Source organism: Caloenas nicobarica, chromosome 5 (assembly GCF_036013445.1).
Source record: "Caloenas nicobarica isolate bCalNic1 chromosome 5, bCalNic1.hap1, whole genome shotgun sequence".
Taxonomy (NCBI): Eukaryota; Metazoa; Chordata; class Aves; order Columbiformes; family Columbidae; genus Caloenas; species Caloenas nicobarica.
In genome coordinates this window covers 33,271,450-33,290,619 of record NC_088249.1, presented here as the reverse complement: position 1 = coordinate 33,290,619, position 19,170 = coordinate 33,271,450, and the positions used below count along the sequence as shown (strand labels likewise).

The 19,170-nt window shown below is 38.2% G+C and overlaps 1 protein-coding gene across 1 annotated transcript in view; it reads right to left on the bottom strand.

Annotated features, from left to right (window-relative positions):
• SPRED1 (sprouty related EVH1 domain containing 1) overlaps positions 1 to 19,170 on the bottom strand; it is a 60,381-nt gene that overhangs the window by 23,456 nt on the left and 17,755 nt on the right. Inside the window, exon 2 of the mRNA XM_065635931.1 lies at positions 902 to 1,076. Coding sequence (XP_065492003.1) covers positions 902 to 1,076 — 175 coding nt within the window. The remainder of the gene's footprint in view (positions 1 to 901; positions 1,077 to 19,170) is intronic.

Here is a 19,170-nt window from a genome sequence, read left to right as displayed (position 1 = left end):
AGCAGTACAGTATAAGAACTAATTCTACCTTTTAAGCTTACACGGGAGTCATAAATTATTGGCAGAAAAGAGTAAGTTCTTGATAAAAGTCATTAAGATGGAGGTTTTGTGCTTTCTCTGCTTCTCTTTTTTTCCACAGCAAGACACGGCCCCCCCTCCAAAAACCTATTTGGCACAGGGGTAACCAAGTAAGCCTTAGTAAACAAATTTTGTCTTCCATAGATCTGCATGTAGAAACGGCTGAGACTCTACACCAGTTTTCTTTTTGTGAGGCTGGCTTTCATGATGCTATTTAAGACAAGTTTATTACTCATATTTTCTTTAATGTCGCTAAGAAATGAATACTGTCTATGCGTTCATCAAACCAGATCGGTTCTTGGACCTGTCAGTTTCATGCTTTCTTCCAAGACAAAAGTTGTTTCCAGGTAAAACGGCTACTTTTTGTTATAGCCAAATTCTACAACTAACTGAAACATTAGCAAGGGATTTCTTCAGATTTTGTGCTTTTAACAAGTTCTTATTTTCCAACACTCTTATTAATAAACACAGTATCATTTGTATATAAGCAGGTTAACAAGAAGATTGAACTTTAACCCCCCATTGGAAAAAAAACCTGACTGGCAAAACATTTCCCCAAATGAATGGAAATCTGCAATGAAAAAAAAACGTTTTAAAGTTCCTAAAAGATCAACATGCTTCATTTTAGAAATGCAAGGTATTACATTTAAAACAAATAATTGGCTTTTTAGGCATGAAATCATTGATATGGATAAAAGCTCGGCAACAGCGTTAGACTGAGACTAGAAATTTACTTTCTAGTCTACAAGCAACAAAAAGCAAACTTCTATTCTTAGGTCCTGCGTAGTTTTAATAGGAACACTAAATAGATGTTAATTGTTACCGTTTTATCCCTGAGTCGTTCTCCATGGATAAGAAAATCAGCACAGCTATTCTCTTCCTGGGGAATGACTTTGAAGACTGTGACACAGCTTAGTCCACCCCCTCCAAGTGGTAACCATCCACCACTTGAGTCATCCCGGGTCATCACCACAGCTCGCACTCGTGCATAACTATTACTGGAAGAGATGCAAAAGAAGAAATTAGTTTTCCATAAATGCAAACCAGCTAAGTCTAGTTAAAAACCGAAACAACAAACCCGCAACCAAGATCACAATAATTAACATTGTGGAGGTTCAGTCCTTCCATAACAGTTACCTAGAAGAAATCAGTCTAAGAGAACCCTCTAAAAAATGTTCCTCTGTACTTTTATGCCTTCATTAGGACTTTTTGGAGCTTACATGCAATTCCTTGTATGGAAACTCAATCAGACAATATAATTCCTCAGAGTCAAAAATGATATTCTTCTAAATACTTTACAGTCAGTGATATAGCTAGAGAGGGCCAGGGGTGGGAAGACAGTAAGAATCACCCTCCGATTTATTTTAGACTGATCATGAAGCCAGTCAGCCACCAAGAAATTGCACAGAAAAGAGAACGAGGAAGCAGAAAGAGGTCAGGCCTTCTGCCACTGAAATCTAAACAAGAACAGGCTTCTAGCCAAAAACCTGCTTCCTTTGTTCCTCTCTCCCTCCCTCCTCCCCATGCACAGAAGGCTTGCTCAGGACACACACTGTGGGGCTCAACAACACGACCGGTTACAGCTACTTAAACCCTAACATTTGTAGCATCTACTAGCTGGTTCTCTCCTGTGTTCGCAGTATGTGGAAAATTACTTACATTTCACAATTTATCAGCTTTTTCCATCATTTAGCATTTTTATAAAATAAACAAATGTGTATCACCTCATTACTTAAAAGCCTAACTCCCTTTTCAGAGTCTGAGAAATAAGTTTTTAGTGATCTTCTCTCTCTCTCTCTGCTTTTATTTATTTCTCTTAAATTAAATGGCACGTTTCAGTTTTGGTTATGAATTTGCTGCTACATCAGCTGGAAAAGCCAATGGCTTACCTAGGATGTTCTAAGATCTTACATTCAAAGTGTGGTTGATTGCATGAATGTAATAGTCCATGAATGAGCATTCCAACACCTTAAAAGAAATACGCTTTGTGATATCTTTTGCTACTTATTTCTGATTCAGAGTTTAAGTACTTATGTCAGTTAGCATTAGTGATATCAAATTTAAGAACTGAACAGGAACTATTAGATGAGGACAAAGTTGTTCCTTCTGTACAAAATTATTTGTCATATAACCATTCACCAACTGTTGTATTTAAAAATGATCACTGCTTTATTTTTTTTTCTTCTTAAATGTCCCAAAATAAGTGAAGGTAGGCTTTTATGCGTAATTAATATATTACATTCTCTCACACATACACGATTCACACGTATGATTCATTTATATATATATATCTCTCTCTCTCTATTAATAAAAGAATTTTCCTGCAGCACCTAAAGCTTAAACACATACTGGCTTGCAAAATGGAAATAAAACAAGACTATCCAATTTTGGCTTATAGGCAAGTGAATTTGTTTAGAGAGACTTTGTTTGCCCCCAAGCAAAAAACCCAGCCTCCTCCTCCCCCTAAACCTCATAGTTAAAATGACAGTTCAGACAGGGTTTCTCACCATTTCTCTACCAACATCTTTTAGTAACTCCTCCCACACAGCAGACAAATATAATAAAGAAAAAGCCAATCCTTCATTATATGCATCTATCAATTCTAACACCTGCAAATAAAGATGGCACTAATTGGTTAAACCTTTCTTTGCTGTTCTCCATTCAAGCGAATGACAAATTTAGCTTTAAAGGTATTCATTCTATAAATCTAGTTGCAAATCTGAATATTAGAGCTTTCTTTTGTATACCAACAGACTGCAGCAAGAGTTCAGTTAAGCATCATTTACGGATATCACAGAACTTCACTTAGGCTACATGAGAAAACCTGAACTACGGCAGATTTTTTTTCCCCCCCTGAAAATGGAAGTTTACACTCTGCATCCATTTTCTTTTCAAGAATTGCTAAGGAGAAACAAAGATGGATGATACATATAATACCTCCATCGCTTAGCTGCTTCCATTTGCCAGAAGCTTACTGTCGGTGTTGGGCTTTTCCCCCCGCTTCCCTATAGTGAGATGACTAGTCTGGTCTAGTTAATGATCTTGTGTTTTGCTTCCATATTTTCTATTCTTTAAACTCTTTTAAACAACATTTATCCTTTCAAATATTTTAAGAACTACTGTCAAAACCACTGCATTAGTGCAAGAACTAAACTAAAATTCCCCAACAGGTAATATTTAATGAACCACCTCTTAAATTGAAACAAAACAGTTTTCCTAAACTAGAAAAATTAATTACTGTCCTTGCAACAATGCCAAAAACTATACAGATTGCTTAATTTTGTGGTTTTGTTGTTGGTTACTTTTTAATATTATTTTTTATATTTTAAAGGAACTCGCGACTGGTTAGACAGCTATTTTAAGTAACAATACAAGCTGCTTTGCAATTAGCCACAAAGCAGCAGCAGGACTTAAAGTGATTTCCATTTCCAGAATCCTCTGCAAACAAAACAGCATCTGCCTGTCAGATTGCTGGTGCTACCAAAACCACCCAGACATCTTGTATCTCTAAGCATTATAGTCCCATCTACTTTTGGGAATTTCGGAACAAATTGCTAAACTGCCGCTGTAGCTCAGCTGTGGGAAAAAGGGCAGACAAGGCTCCAGTGTTTTCCACCAGCACCTCTCCAGCCTGACATTTTCACCTACTCTCGCTTGTTTGCAGCTCTATAAGGAATAAGAAAAGAAAACCAAACAAACTGGGCAATCAGTTGAGCACTGCTCTTATGAAACCTTTTCCTAGAGCTACTACAAGCATGTAAAATGTAGCATGAAGGGCAGCATTGCAACAGCAGGCCCAAACCTCCTGTATCACATCCAACCTTCCCCAAGATCCCCTGATACTGGTTGTGGCCATTGGAAACTCCTAAGGCAGGGCAAGATTTACAGGAAAAGCCAAATGTTCATATGAACTTGCTGCTTCCCAAGAGATAGTCCTGAGCACCACTGACGACTGGGGACAACCACACCAGAATCCAGAATCAATTCCTGACAAGAATGGAACAGCCAAGTACCTCAAGCAAGGAGATGATCTTATAGTGCTTTTATGGAGTGGGGGGGGGGGGGGGGCGCGCAGGGCACTCAAACCATAACTGGACAGGAAAAATGTAAGACTTACAGACCTTGCCTGCCATCAGCTTTAAGAGTATCAAGCATTAAAATCTGACCACAGGTTTTAAAGGCTCTCCTCCCTCCACAAGCTGTGTGTTTGTATCGTAATGCTCTTGGGCCCAAACTGACTTATGACCCGGATGACGAAGCTGCTGTTCAAGCCCAGGAAACTCTCCACTGATCTTGACAGCCTGGCACCTTCAGCTCAGCAACTAATGAACAACCCTGCTTCTGGTGGCTGAGGACAGTGACACAATTGTCATGTCATTCCTATGGCTTTTTTTTAAAATACGTTATTTTGATAATTTGAAGTATTTCTTATGTGTAATATCAAGACAATTAAAGATACCAAACATTATTACATTTGTCCTTTCTTCCATTAGCAATCCAAAAGAGAATGAAGGTTAAGAATTTTCTGCCAAAGTATTTTTCCCAGAGAAAAAGGAGAAGAGATGTTGAAGAAGGGGAAAAAAAAAAAAAAAAGCAGCAGCTATCTTGTTGCATTACATTTATTTTAGCCCAGTTAAACAGTACGCAAATCTTCCCTCTCCTAGATTCATATTAAGTGTTACCCTTCTTTTATTTGTAATGCATCTTGCACATTTGTATTTTAATATAGGACCAAAAAAAAAATCAGAGACTCGCAGAATGGTTGCGGTTGGAAGGGACCTCTGGAGATCACCTAGTCCAACTCACCTGCTAAAGCAGGTTCACCTAGAGTAGATGGCACAGGAATGTGTCCAGGCAGGTTTTGAATGTCTCCAGAGAAAGAGAGTCCACAACCTCTCTGGGCAGCCTGTTCAGTGCTCTGACACCCTCAAAGTAAAGAAGTTCCTCCTCATGTTTAGAAGGAATCTCCTATGCTTCAGTCTGTGCCTGTTGCCCCTCATCCTGTCGTTTGGCATCACTGAAAGGAGTCTGGATATAATAACAGTGATCTCAGAAATGCTTGTTAAGGCAATTGAACTGCAATTTCGAATTGGTTTTCAGTACTATAAAGCTACTACCATCACCATCAAGAAACCTGGATCTTCAAGTGGAATTACAAATTCCATACAGGAAACTGACCCTCTTAGCTTTGATAATTAGTATTATGAGTTCTTTCAAAGCTGGAAAGCAGATTTGTAGAAAAGGACCTCAGGTTTCAGGTGGACACCAAGTTGGACATGAGCCAGCAATGTGCCCTTTGAGACAAAGGCAGCCAGCGGTGTCCTGGGCTGCATTAAGAGGGGTGTCGCCAGCAGGCAGGGAGAGGTGATCCTTCCCCTCAGCACTGGTGAGGGCACACCCAGAGTGCTGGGTCCAGTGCTGGGCTCTCCAGTACAAGAGAGACACGGAGCTACTGGAGGGAGTCCAGTGAAGGCCACTAAGATGATTACATGACTTGAGCATCTGTCATATGAGGGAAGGCTGAGAGTTGGGACTGTTTAGCCTGAAGAAGACTCTAGGGGGATCTTATCAAACTTTATTTATATAAATACCTGGAGGGTGCAAAGAGGATAGACCCAGGCTCTTCTCAGTGGTGCCCAGGGACACGACCAGAGGCAGTGGGCACAAACTGAAACACAGGAGGTCCTGTCTGAACATGAGGAAACTCTTACTGTGAGGGCAACTGAGCACAGGTACAGGTTGCCTAGTGAGTTTGTGGAGCTTCCATCCTTGGAGCTATTCAAAAGCCACCTGGGTATAGTCCTGGGTAACCTGCTTTAACTGGCCCTCCTTGAGCAGAGGAGGTAGACAAAATGACATCCAAAGGTTCCTTCCAACCTCAATTATTCTGTGATTTTTTCTTTTATTTAATATAATATTTCAAAGCACAGCAATTTCAATAAAACACAACTTTATAAATATAACTAATATGGGTTAATTTATGAAAACTCATGATACTTTGAAGTAGGAGTTGTCACTGTGCACAACTGCTATTTAAACACTTCTGACAAGGCTGAGGGAAAAAAAAGGCATTCTGAAAAATCATGACACACTCTGCTATGAAATTACACTATCTTTGCTGACACGCAAGTAACAGCTCCAGGCTGATCTCTGAATGCGAACTGGTCATGGATCAAGGCTCTTTACCTTCGACTGGCACTTTACACACGTACTTTAACCCCTCCAACTTCTGGTGCAATTTACTTATGTGTTTGTAGCCTCACCCAAAGAGCACACATGAATCAGACTTGGCTTTTTATGGTTCTTATTATCCAAACAGCTTAGCAGAAGACTTTATGACTTCCAGCTAGAAAAGTGCTCATGAGTACGTGCATGCCCAGAGTACCAAAAGGTAACACCGGACCACTGAGCTAAACTCTATTTTACCTGCAGACAACATTTGTTGAGTATTGACTCAAATTAGAAAGGAATAATTAATATCATGAGTATCACATGAACGTATCGGTACACTGCTGATACAAAGCCCTTTGTTACTTAAGGTTTAGAAAATGACTGCCACTGGCACAAAATATTAATGACTTATCTGCAACAGAAGGAAATGCAAATACAGCACAAGTACTAAAGACGACATAATTTACATCAAGAAAACATTTGACAGCATATCCTATTAATTTTTATGAAAGGGAAACCACTGTACATATATATTTTTTGACACACTAACAGCTACTGCGTGAGGCTCTGCCTGACATGACTGTTACCCTTATCCTCTCAAAATTATACCAGCAGATCAGAATATACACCAAAATATTATGCTGGTAGAAGGCAAAAGGTATTCTTCACAGTAAAGACAGGAGGTACAGCAACCACACGTGGCTACTATGCCTAGGAACTCAGCAAGAAAAGACATGGATTTCCAGGAGAAACTATAGACAAATGCTGTTACATTTAGGATACTGGGTATCCACATTGATTTACTGAAGGGATTTGGACTCTACCAAAAAACCTAAATGAGACATTCTTGCTTGAACAAACAAAAAATCTGCTTACAGAAACCTGAACCAGGTTGGTACAAAAGTAATTGCTGTTTTTGCATTGTTGAAATTTGCCATTTGATACTGGAATACATTCTTAAATAAGTGTGCTTATGTTATACATAATTTGAATGTGTTTTTCTCGCTTTATGGGTTTTTTTGCTACTGGCTTACTGCTTGCTGTTTATATTTATTTTAGACTATGGAAATGATGTTAGTGATTTTCTTATTCCAGTTCAAAGTGGGTTGTAAAGCAGCAGAGACAACTCACAACATCAACACCACATTTGGCCCAGGAACTGCTAACAAACATACAGTGCAGTGGTGGTTCAAGAAGCTTTGCAAAGGAGGTGAGAGTCTTGAAGATGAGGAGTGTAGTGGCCAGTGGTCAGAAGTTGGCAACAACAAATGGAGAGCAATCATCGAAGCTGATCCTCTTGCAACTACATGAGAAGTTGCCAAAGAACTCAATGTCAATCATTCTACTGCTGTTTGGCATTTGAAGCAAATTGGAAAGGTGAAAAAGCTCAATAAGCAGGTGCCTCGTGAGCTGACCAAAAAAAATTAAAAAAAAAAAAATCATCATTTTGAAGTGTTGCCTTCTTTTATTCTTCACAACAGCAATGAACTATTTCTCAATCAGATTGTGACGTGTGATGAAAAGTGAATTTTATATGACAACGGGCGACAACCAGCTCTGTGGCTGGACTGAGAAGAACCTCCAAAGCACTTCCCAAAGCCAAACTTGCACCAAAAAAAAGTCATGGTCACTGTTTGATGGTCTGCTCCCGGTCTGATCCACTACAGCTTTCTGAATCCTGGCAAAACTGTTATATTTGAGAAGTCTGCTCAGCAAATCAATGAGATGCACTGAAAACTGCAACACCTGCAGCCAGCATTGGTCAACCGAAAGGGCTCAATTCTTCTCCACTATGCCCAACCACAGGTCACAAAACTGATGCTTCAAAAAGATGAATGAATTGGGCTACAAAGTTTTGCTTCGTCCGCCACATTCACCTGACCTCTTGCCAACTGACTTCCATTTCTTCAAGCATCTTGACAACTTTTTGCAGAAAAAACATGTCCACAACCAGCAAGATGTAGAAAATGCTTTCCAAGAGTTCATGGAATCCTGAAGCACAGATTTTTTATGCTACAGGAATAAACAAACTTATTTCTTATTGGCAAAACTGTGTTGATTGTAATGGTTCCTATTTTGATTAATAAATGTGTGTTTGAGCCTAGTTATAACAATTTAAAATTCATGGTCCAAAACCACAATTACTTTTGCACCAACCTAATACCAAGCAAAATAGCTTTTTCCTTCTGCCATTTTGGGTTCAAGACATGTGGAAAACTGTGTTATATAAGGATGAGATAACTGGTATCCTGAAAGAGACAAAAATACTTGATTACACAATTACTACTTAGCAGGAGAGGCTTGTAAAACCAGGTGTTTGACAGTGCACCTACAATTCAAGAGACACAAATGAACAAGTGTCCAGAACGGGAAACTGTCAAAACAGTATATTGCTGTTATGAAGTGTTCTCTTGGATGCTACATTGGGGAGGGGAAAATAAAAAAGGGGGGGGGGAGGGGGCAAAAAAGCAGTACTAGAACCACATTTCTATTTGAATACAGACAACTTAAGATTTGTGACTGTGTAAAGTAACTGATGCTGCAAGTAAGAATGGCTACTACCACAAGAGCTTTTACAAAGCAAAAGAGCACATGAAGAATAGAGAAGCTGTTAAAAAGTTTTGAAAACCATGAAAATTATACAAAGTAGATATTTGACATTTCCATGAATAATATTTTAGCCCTGCTCCCCAGCACCTCCTCTTGTTTAATAATTGTAGCTAGTTTCTATTACTTCTGTATGTCATCCATGAGGACTGGTTAAATGAAGTAATCTTTTAGCAGGTTAAAGGACATCATGACACATACTTGGGTTCCACCTCTTCTAAGGAAACTGCCTTCTGGAGGCCTAAGTTTTCATAATAGTCTGGATTCTGTTAACACCATCTGGTCAAGCCATACTACTTAGAAAAATTGCATCTGATATCAAATACACAAGCAAATAAAACACCCAAACAAGCTTATGTTTCTTTCTATCCTTCCCCATAGAAGTTTAAAAGAACCAAAGTAACATTCAAGGGTGAGTCCACAGGTCTTGGAAATGTGTAACAAAACTAAAAGAACAGTATATAGTGTATAGTTTCCTTTCCTAAGAGTTGGTGAGATGAGCCAGACATGGAAGATGCTTTTTGATGACTTCCACAGATGCCCGCTTAACAACAGAGGATAGCTGGTGTCATGGACTCCTGGATTAAATTCCATCCAATTTTAGGCAGATGGGATAAGAGAATTTGAGTGGTCAGATCCTGCTACTCATGCCCCCCAAGTTTAATTGGCTTCCTCCAGAAAACCTTAAATTTGCTTCATTTTCATAAGCTGACAGCCATGAACTCCAGAAATATCCACTCTTCAACTCAGCCTGGCTTCTCCTCTCTCTCTGTATTCTCATAGATTTTTCTTCCTCTTAACCCCAGAATTTATGAAGATCCAGCGGAATCTCTTCATTTATAGCACAGAACTGTTGGTACCTTTTCTAATTTTGTGAAATCACTACTTGCTTCTTAAAAAGTAGCAATCAAGCTATTGGGTTCTGATGCCATTTATTAATTGTGACTTGCTTACCATGGAAACATGTAGATAAAGACTAAAAGGCCCACAAATCAAACAAGAGAGTTAACTTTTTAGATAAGTTACCATTTCTTTCTAACCTTGCAAAAACAAAGTAACATCTAAAGAAATTATGGAAGACAAGCTTTTAATTTTCTCAGGCACTTCAGCAAACTTAGGACAAGCACAAGTTTGTACCCTAAGGCAGATTCCACTGAAACTAAGGCAACTTGACACTTCCAGTAAATGTCGTCAGACAACATTCATCCAGTCTGGAAGAATTTATTTTTTTTTTTAAATGAAGCTTCAGTTGTGCCTTTTATTTTCCTTGGAATAGCAATGCTTAGTACAGCTTATAATGCATAATTTAAGGAAAGCTTTTCAGGTGATAGTTATATCTGAACAAGTCAGAATTCTCTCTTCTCTCAGGGCCATTTTCCTCCAGCCTTACGTACCGACAAAGACCCTGAGCTTCACTCAAGTATGCAAGTGCAACTCGATCACCCTTATAGTCAAAGCTATTAGTCATCTAGCCATCAAGATTAGGGATGGCAGGACTCTGGAAACCCTGTTAACAGGAGATGTGAATGCACTAACCAAAAAGTCATTTTTTAATAAAGTTCTTGACCACTAAAATAAGAGGAAGGTAACTAATATATTAAAAGAAGACCATAATAAGATTCCTTATGAACAATTTTAGCTGCTCTAAGAAGGTATGGCAGGCTGTACCAAATACACTGTTTTCAAACAAGCACCTGTGTACTTTTTATTCCACTGCTCCTTGCATTTAAGAATAGTGCTCCACAAATGTCCAAAAAGCTATTATTCTCCTCCTAACACACCTAAGAACCTAATTTAGCAAAAATAAAGGACAAACCAAGCAGACCCTGCTATACTTTCTCTAACACACCAGAAAACACTGTCTCAAATTTTATGTTTCCTATGCCTGAATTTCTTTCAGCTTGTCCTGGACTACATTCTCTTTGAGACAGGGACCACCTGTAACCAACGTAATTTAATAAAGACCTAAGTGCATGTTGATATACAGTATACAGAGCTTAGCTGGTAAGTAGCTACATAATCTTCTGGCCATACATTTATGGGAGAAAAAAAAACATCAGTCCCACGGAGTTTACTCACCTCAAGCAAAACTTGGTATTAGGTAGGCAACCTGAAAATTTAAATAAACTATATCCACATTTATAAAAATAATCTTCCTTTAACTGTCTTGCTGAATGTTGTACAAGGAACAGTGTTTTAAAACTATGTGAATTAAAACTATAGTATCATTTGTTGATACTGGTAAATCTAAAGCTTGTCTCAACATTTACACTGACATGGCTTTTCAAGGATTTTAATCTGCCCATACGAAAGTGATCTTGCAAAGTAAATTATATTCTAGTAAAATCCCTAATGCTAAATTGCTCTTTTCAACATAACATGAAAACACCATGCATGCAAAAGGGTGTTTCAAACACACAAAAAATGTACAGATCGTAAACGTCCACACCAACAAAACAGAAAGACTACATGCCAAAGTGCAAAATGCTTAACAAACAGCACCAAAATCAGAGTAAAAAAGAAAATCTGAACGAATCTTAAGATAGATAGCTTGTGAATTTACAGATCTATTTTAAAGGTTCAGTGACCAAAATGAAGCTACCGTTCCCTTGCTAGGCAGCACCACATTTTGTGGTTTGAATCAGTCTTTTTGTAGTTTAACAAACCATGTATATTTGGTATAGAGGAAATAACCTGAGACAGACAAGTGAAAGACAAATTCAAAGACTTTTATAACAATAATCCATCAAAGGAGAAGAAACAAAGGATTAGCAAGATTATGCAAAACATTTCAATGGTATGTCCTTCATATCTGCAATATGTCAGCACGAACAATGACCTGCATAGCCAATATACAACTGTATAGAATCATAGAATGGTTTGGGTTGGAAGGGACCTTACAGATCATCTAGTTCCAATCCCCCTGCCATGGGCAGGAATGCCTTCCACTAGACCAGGTTGCTCAAAGCCCCATCCAACCTGGCCTTGAACACTTCCAGGGATGGGGCATCCACAGCCTCTCTGGGCAGCCTGTTCCAGTGCCTCACCACCCTCATGGTGAATAGTTTCTTCCTTATGTCTAATCTAAATCTACTCTATTTCAGTCTAAAGACATTAGCCCTTGTCCTATCACTACATGCCCTTGTAAAAAGTATGATCCATGTTTGGTAATCTCAGTAACAATTAGCATCCTAGCCAGCAGTCTCCAGCATGGAAATAAGGTCAGAAGACACAGGAGTGTTAATAGTGCATCAAAAAAGTGCAAGCCTTGTGTAACTACATTCCCTGCTTCAACTACTGCTAAAGTAATACTTTTCAAAAGTTTCTACAAAAAGCTGTATGTAATGAACACATTGGTCATGCATGAACATAACATAGAACAAAATAGCACACTGAAAGGCCTCTCAGTTCAAAAGGAAGACTGATTAAGTTGTATTATTTGCTGCTGCTCCAGAAATTAAGAGACTTGTAACCAACCACGCTGAAAAAAAGTACTTCCAGCCCTCCCAAAATATGTAACAAACCAAAATAAGAATACATTCACAAGTCATAAATGATAGTTGGTCATGAGAACTCCTGCAATAATCACTGAACCAGCAATAGTCACTACTCAGCAACTGAAAAAGGATCTACCAGCTACATTTTTCTTTGGCAGCGACAAAGTCCTAAACAAAGGGTTACAACACTGGGATCATGTGATGATTTAGTGTTATGATTACATCTCGTTGCTTCCTCTTTGGACTTTTCAAAACCATTAATACCATTAGAGGTTATGGGTCTGGGGTGAGACTTCACCGTAAGAAGGAAGTTCTGAAAAGGGTGCTGGAGACAGCGAAATCAAACTGCACAAAATACATGATTAGAGTATCAAGAAAGCAAGTGCAACATGACACAATGCAAGCTCAAAACAGTTTTTAGACAGTAGAATCCAAGCAAGGAGTGAAAGAAAGCTCTTGCTGCTCCAGTCAATCTATGAGACAAAAATGTCATGTAAAAACAACTAGGCAATTTTTTTTTTTGTGCAGTTCCGATATCTATGCTGCGCAGTTTTACTACACAAAACAGATTGTTATCCACCCTAAAAATGTTTTAAGTGGCTATTTGCCACTTCTATTACACAAAATATGGTACAATAAAATAGTTTATAAAATATAGTATAAAGTACAAAGTTGAAAGATCTTAGTAAGTCAGTGAGATACACATTAAGCTGTTCCACAAATATTTGTGTTCCTTTAACAGCAAGGAAAATGAATCCTGACTGCATAATTGAAGAAATACAAACAGAAAATTAAATATCTTAAGAGAGCCAGAAGATGACATTATATATTCAAAAATATAAGGAGAAATTAAACTGGTAGAAGGGACAAATAGGTGTAGATGGTGAAGATCAAATTCAAGAAACAGGAAATTGGGCCATTTCATTTGTACCCACATGTGTAGTTATGCACTTTTGCTCCTGATTTCAGCAACACAAGGACCTTCTCTATTCATATCCGAAGCACAGGTTCTGCTATTAAAACAGTAAGAACTACATATAATTTTCTGTTATTATAAAGAACAATGAATTTTGAGCACTTTTATCTGCAATGAGACTGTCTAAATAATCCAAATAAACCAAGAGACGCCATTTAGTTTACTGGCTAAAGAAAAGCAATCAGCATCTTATTATGCATCCTGAAAAGCAAGGTCAAAAGACCGAGAACGTATAACAAGTAACTTCTTTAGTGATGCTAACAAATAATATCTTTTTGAGCCGAAATTTTCACTATTTAGGAATTTAAGCCTAAAGTATTGGCTATACTGTAAAAGTTCACCTGACAGAATTCCGTAGACTTTGTTCACAACCCAATGTTGGGAACACATTCATCATGTATGAGCTTTACAACAGCAGGTATACTGTGTTTTGGAGGGCTCTGCTTCCTGAATTTGGTTGCTGTAGCACCAAACAGTTGTGTTTGAAGGGAAAAAAATAATATTCCATAGTCATGCAGTAAGCCCTAGAGAGAATTCATTTGCCTGTAATTTTTATCCATTCCTCCCACTGTTATTAGAGACTTATTTATTATTATTTTTAAAAACGTATTGACTAAAAGAAAAACAATCACACCTCTCTTGGTTTGAGTCAAAGGATTCTACGACCTCACTCTGCAGTTTTAACTACCTGATGATTAATGTAGCTCATCTTTGCTTTCTTCACCCATATGTTGACCAGGATGTGTCGTGTGACTGGTACTCAACACAATCATCTATTTAAGGCATTTTGACAAAAAACTGAGTAAAAAACTGATATTGATTATTCCACATAAAAAGCTGATGTTTAAAGAAAAACAGCTGACACAGTTGTTTCTTTAGGAAACACAAAAAGGAAAAGATTGCCCAAGAGTTATTTAAGGGGAAGAAAGGGGAGCTAAGAATGCCAGAACTCAAGTAACAAAAATGAAGTAATAGATGTTTCAAAAGTCAGTGACATGAAAAGATCAGGGTGGGGAAGAATACTGTTTGCAAATTCCTCCCTACCAAGTAAATAACATTAAGCAAAACAAAACAAAAGGAAAGAAAAATGGAGGGGAGGGGGAAAGAGGAAACAGCATCTCCTTTTCCCAAACAAGCAGCAGACACATGGGGGAAAACTGCATGCCCTTCTTCAGTGCATGCAGCGTAAAGTATTTGGCTTTAACCGTATGAGAGAAGCATAATCACAAAGCATATCAGTGTTCAGCATGCAAGTCTTACGCTATGGCTTTCTATAATACACTGATTTTTTTTTAATGTATTAAAAGGGAAGTATAAAATCTTGTAGTTAAATCTAAACTACTAAAAACTTGGTTAGATTAGTTTCAATTAAATAAAAAAACCCCAACAAACACAATGAAATACTGATTTTTTTCATTTTTAGCTGTATATGGATTAAATAATTTCCAGCAGATACAAGCTATTGCATTACAATCTATATCGTATTAATAGTTTTAAGTAACAGAGGTGGAAAACTGCTAGGGATCATGAAGGAGTAGAAAGGTTCTAAGAAGCATTTCCACAGTGAGTAAGCAGACACAGATGAAGACGCACAGCAATCAGATTTCTTCCTCTCTTTCCTGTAACTACTTTCTGCAGCCAGACTTCAGGAGGCACTTTAATGGAGACTGGTGGGAGAATACAAGATTACTGACTGTTCCACACTGTCTTCTACTAACAAGTCCGAGGCAACTTTCATACCTGCACTACCATTATTTTTATAAGCAATTTAAAGTACCATGATTTTGCACTGTTGCCAGAAGCATTCTCCATCCTTCTCTTGCCCTGGTCATTTATCCCTGCCACGCACTTTCTCCACTGCTTCTGCAGCTTTGCAGCGATCAACACCGGGAAACTGATGCGAATCAAGAGTAACCTGGAAGAAAGGTTAACCTCAATCCAGAACAATTATCTAACCTTAATCAGTACGTCTGATTTTAGTCACGAGGCTACCTCAAAACTGCTCAAAGTGGTTCTGTAGATATGACACTTCAACACAAGTTGCAAGGTGGTGTCCAAACGCTTGTGTGAATCTCTGCTTGACCATCAGCAACTGCTGCCAAACTGACTTTCACATAATCCTGTAAGGACCAGGAGAAGAAGGGGTCAAGCACATGACAACCCAGTTGGAGCCGGACTGCTTCTCTACATTATATACGTAGTTTTGAGATGAAGCTACAACTAGCAATATGAGTACCCAGGATTTAAGCCAAAGTCTGGCACATTCGACTTCTTTCTGCAGTATCAACGTAACTTGAGTCTTAATTGTTCCTTTTTTTTTTTTTTTGAATTCATGCACATGGAATGATGAACAAACATGTAACAAAGTTCTGAATAGTTTTCTTCCTCCCAAGAAACGTACATTTTCTTTCTCTAAATTGTTACTTCAAGAGGTTCTGGCCCTCTTTGCATTTAGTAAAGCCCAGTTTACATGCTAACAAAACAAACTGAATTTCCTTTATGTAATAACTGAATACACAAAGGGAAAGCCCTGGTGATTCCAGAAGATGCAAGGGGATTAACTCCAGTAGAACAGAAAATGGATATTCTGAACACTGCAAAAGGTTTATCCCACAATGTGGTGAAAACTGAGATGCAGAGAAACCACAATTTTAAAAAAATACAACTGAAAATACATCACAATATAAGAATCAATTATAAGCACATGTAATCTGCATGTAGCTTTTAATTTTGATATCATTAATCCAGGTAAATCCTAGTATTTTCAACAGGGCAATAGAGGAATTGAGCACTATCTTGTTGCAGATTAAAACATGGACACAGCCTTTCTGGCCAAACTTTTACACTAACAAAACAACAATTTGACAATAAAGTAACACTAAATATTGTAGTCTGATTGTATGATTTTAGAAGTCTGAATGCAAACTTTAATAAGACTCAGCAAGGGTTGAGAGTACTCAGTCTGGATCTTTTTATTGGAAAGGAGTTATAGCAACCTCTATTTGGAAGAAGTTTAATATATACCAAATAAGTGTGATTGGTCTGAAGTGATTCATCAGCTCATCTTCATTGATACACCATCACCAACATTCAAGGAAATGTCACTCCCCCCAAAAAAAGTTTTAAAATAGAAAAGTAGCCTTTAAGAACAATCTAGAAAAAAAAATAATTTTAGAACTGACCTTTGCTTCTACAAAACATTTCTTCATTTTAAGGAATTAAAAAAAAAATGATGAAGTGACTATATCACTAGCTAACTGCTTGTAATGGAGACTCTTTAAATTTTAATTGAGAATAGTCAATTTAGTGGTACAGTGTATTTTCCAAACTGCAGTACTACTGGCATTGTTAACCACTGTTGCTTGTTACCACTTTTTTTTTTTTTTTTTAGTCTGTGCTTCTGCATTATTATGCAAAGCACATAAAAGGAAAGGAAATACAAATCTCCCCTCTTCAAAAGAGGAAGAAGAGAAAAAAAAAAAAAAACACAACATGAAAACCCTTCAAGTTTTGCAGCTATTCATCCTTTAATAAGGATCATTATTTACAGAAGGTTATTCAGTATTTGTTGAGAATGCAAGGAAATACAAAATCCATGAATTTCAAGCTTTAAATACTGGGTTCCAGTACACTGGCACTCAGAAGAAAAACAGCTTCCAGATTACATTCATGCAAGCATTCTGACACACACAGATGATGCATCTCCATGAGAAAAATTAAAGGGCGATGCTCCCTTCAGTGGTTATGCGACAGGTGTATGGTACACTATGCATAGCACATAAATGCTACATAGATCTCTCATTTTGTGAGCTCCTTATTAATTGCAAGGTTTTATTCATAGGAGATGTCTAAACAGTCATACACATAGAGCTCTACCAGTGGTGCAGCATCTGTAGGTCTGCAGTATTTTTTTTTTTTTGTGGGATAACTAAACCTACTCACTAAATCCACTCTGAATCCCTATCCCCTTCTTTTCCTCCAGACATGGGGCACAATTCTGCTACCTCCTTTGTGTTAACTCAAACCAGTAGGCAACTCTGAGCTGTGCAACCAAAACAGAAAATCCACCATCAAAAAAGATCATTCTGACAGACCAGTGCCCCAAATCACCTGCAGTCACCTGCCCCTTGGATCTAAGGCCAAAGTTGTGCAGGTGAATGCAAACTACCCTTGCTAATGGTAGCCCCAGACAATAGTTCATCATTAGAAATGCAGATTTACACAACTGTAAAGACTTACCTAAACTATTCCTTGGGGGAAAGGGGCGGAGGGGAGGAGAATTTATATACAAAGGGCCATTTATATATAATTTTATCTTTAATCCAGAGGAAAGCCATAAATGTTGTTCTCTAGTCCATGCACAGATTTTAATTTTAAATAGTTTGTTTTTCTGTTTGTTTTGTTTACTGATTTAGCTCTGTGTTAAATCAGCCCGAAACTGATGACCAGTAGCATAGCCATTTGTTCAACATAAAAATCTATTTGTTCCCATACTGTGCAGGAGGAACAAATAGATAAAATTACCCCTTTGCTTTAAAAGACCCAGAAACCAAGAAATTCTGTTGCATATGACATATTTCAGTCACTGTAGATCTATTATACAGATGCTTCCACCACCAGGTGTGAATCTTAGGAAAGTTTCATACAGTCAGGATACTGCTACAGCAGTGCTTTCCAGATATAGCCAGTAGTACTTACATTCAGTTGTACATAAAGTTTGAAAAAAATAGAAATTAAAACCAAAAAAATCAAGCCATGATTAACTTCACACGACTAGGGGCAGAGAGCCTCACAGCCTTGTTTCAGATATGAAATAAATACTTTTACCATTTTAATTCAAAATTAGCCCTGTAAGTCTATTCATGTATTTACTCTTGACCCTCATGTTCCAGCTTCCGGAACAGCAGCTACATGGTTAAACCCGATGCCTATTAGAATAAACTTCTGGTGGGAAGTGCTAAGAATTCACCCCGCTGCCTACCAATCTATCCAGAAATCTGTTCTCACTCCTACTTCCTCCTGTCTGTTCCTTTCTGAAACAGCAGTAGGGGGCTGGGAGTTTGCCTTTCTTCTACTGGATCACAGTTGTGTACATGAACTATACCAGACCATATGGCAATCTCTTTCAATTTGTACGAGGCAAAACAAGCTCCCTACCAACCCAATCCAAAGAGATCCAGGTAATAGAGAAAAACCTAGAGATACCAGTGTTCACAGAGACCAGTTAATAAATTCTGCCAATATAGTAAAATGACAAGTAGAAACTAGCGGAGATGTTGTTTCAAGGATAAGAGCAGCCCTGCTCACACTCACACAAGGATTTACAGCGCACTCCAGCTTCCCTCTTCACCACACACACAACTAGCCAGCTGCCTACACACAACTTTGAGTAGTCTGGAGCAAAAACAAAGACTCAGATGCATTATTCAGCATGCAGGAAGGTTTTGACATAAAGAAAATTACTGTACTGAAGAAAAAACAGTGCCTGTTTAATGAGCAACATGTGCAGAGGATGAGCCTACTCGCAGGAGAGTAAAACTCAAGAGGGGAAAGGTTGAAAGCTGAAAAGAAACCTCTGTAGCTGCCTGGAAGCTGCGAGGCAGAGGCAGGCCAACCAGAAATGTAGTGGGGATGGATTTTCCTTTCGTGAGGAGAAAACATTAAAGCTCTATTGAACACCAACGTGCAAAAATCCCATGGGAAAACAACCACCAGACACAGCCCCTCAGGGACCAACCTTTGGATACATGATGTTTAGCTCTTCAGTAAAACTAGGATTGTCTGATCAAAGACACTGGAATAGGATCTTGCTCATTTTCTTTTCTGGAAAGTTAAGCAGAT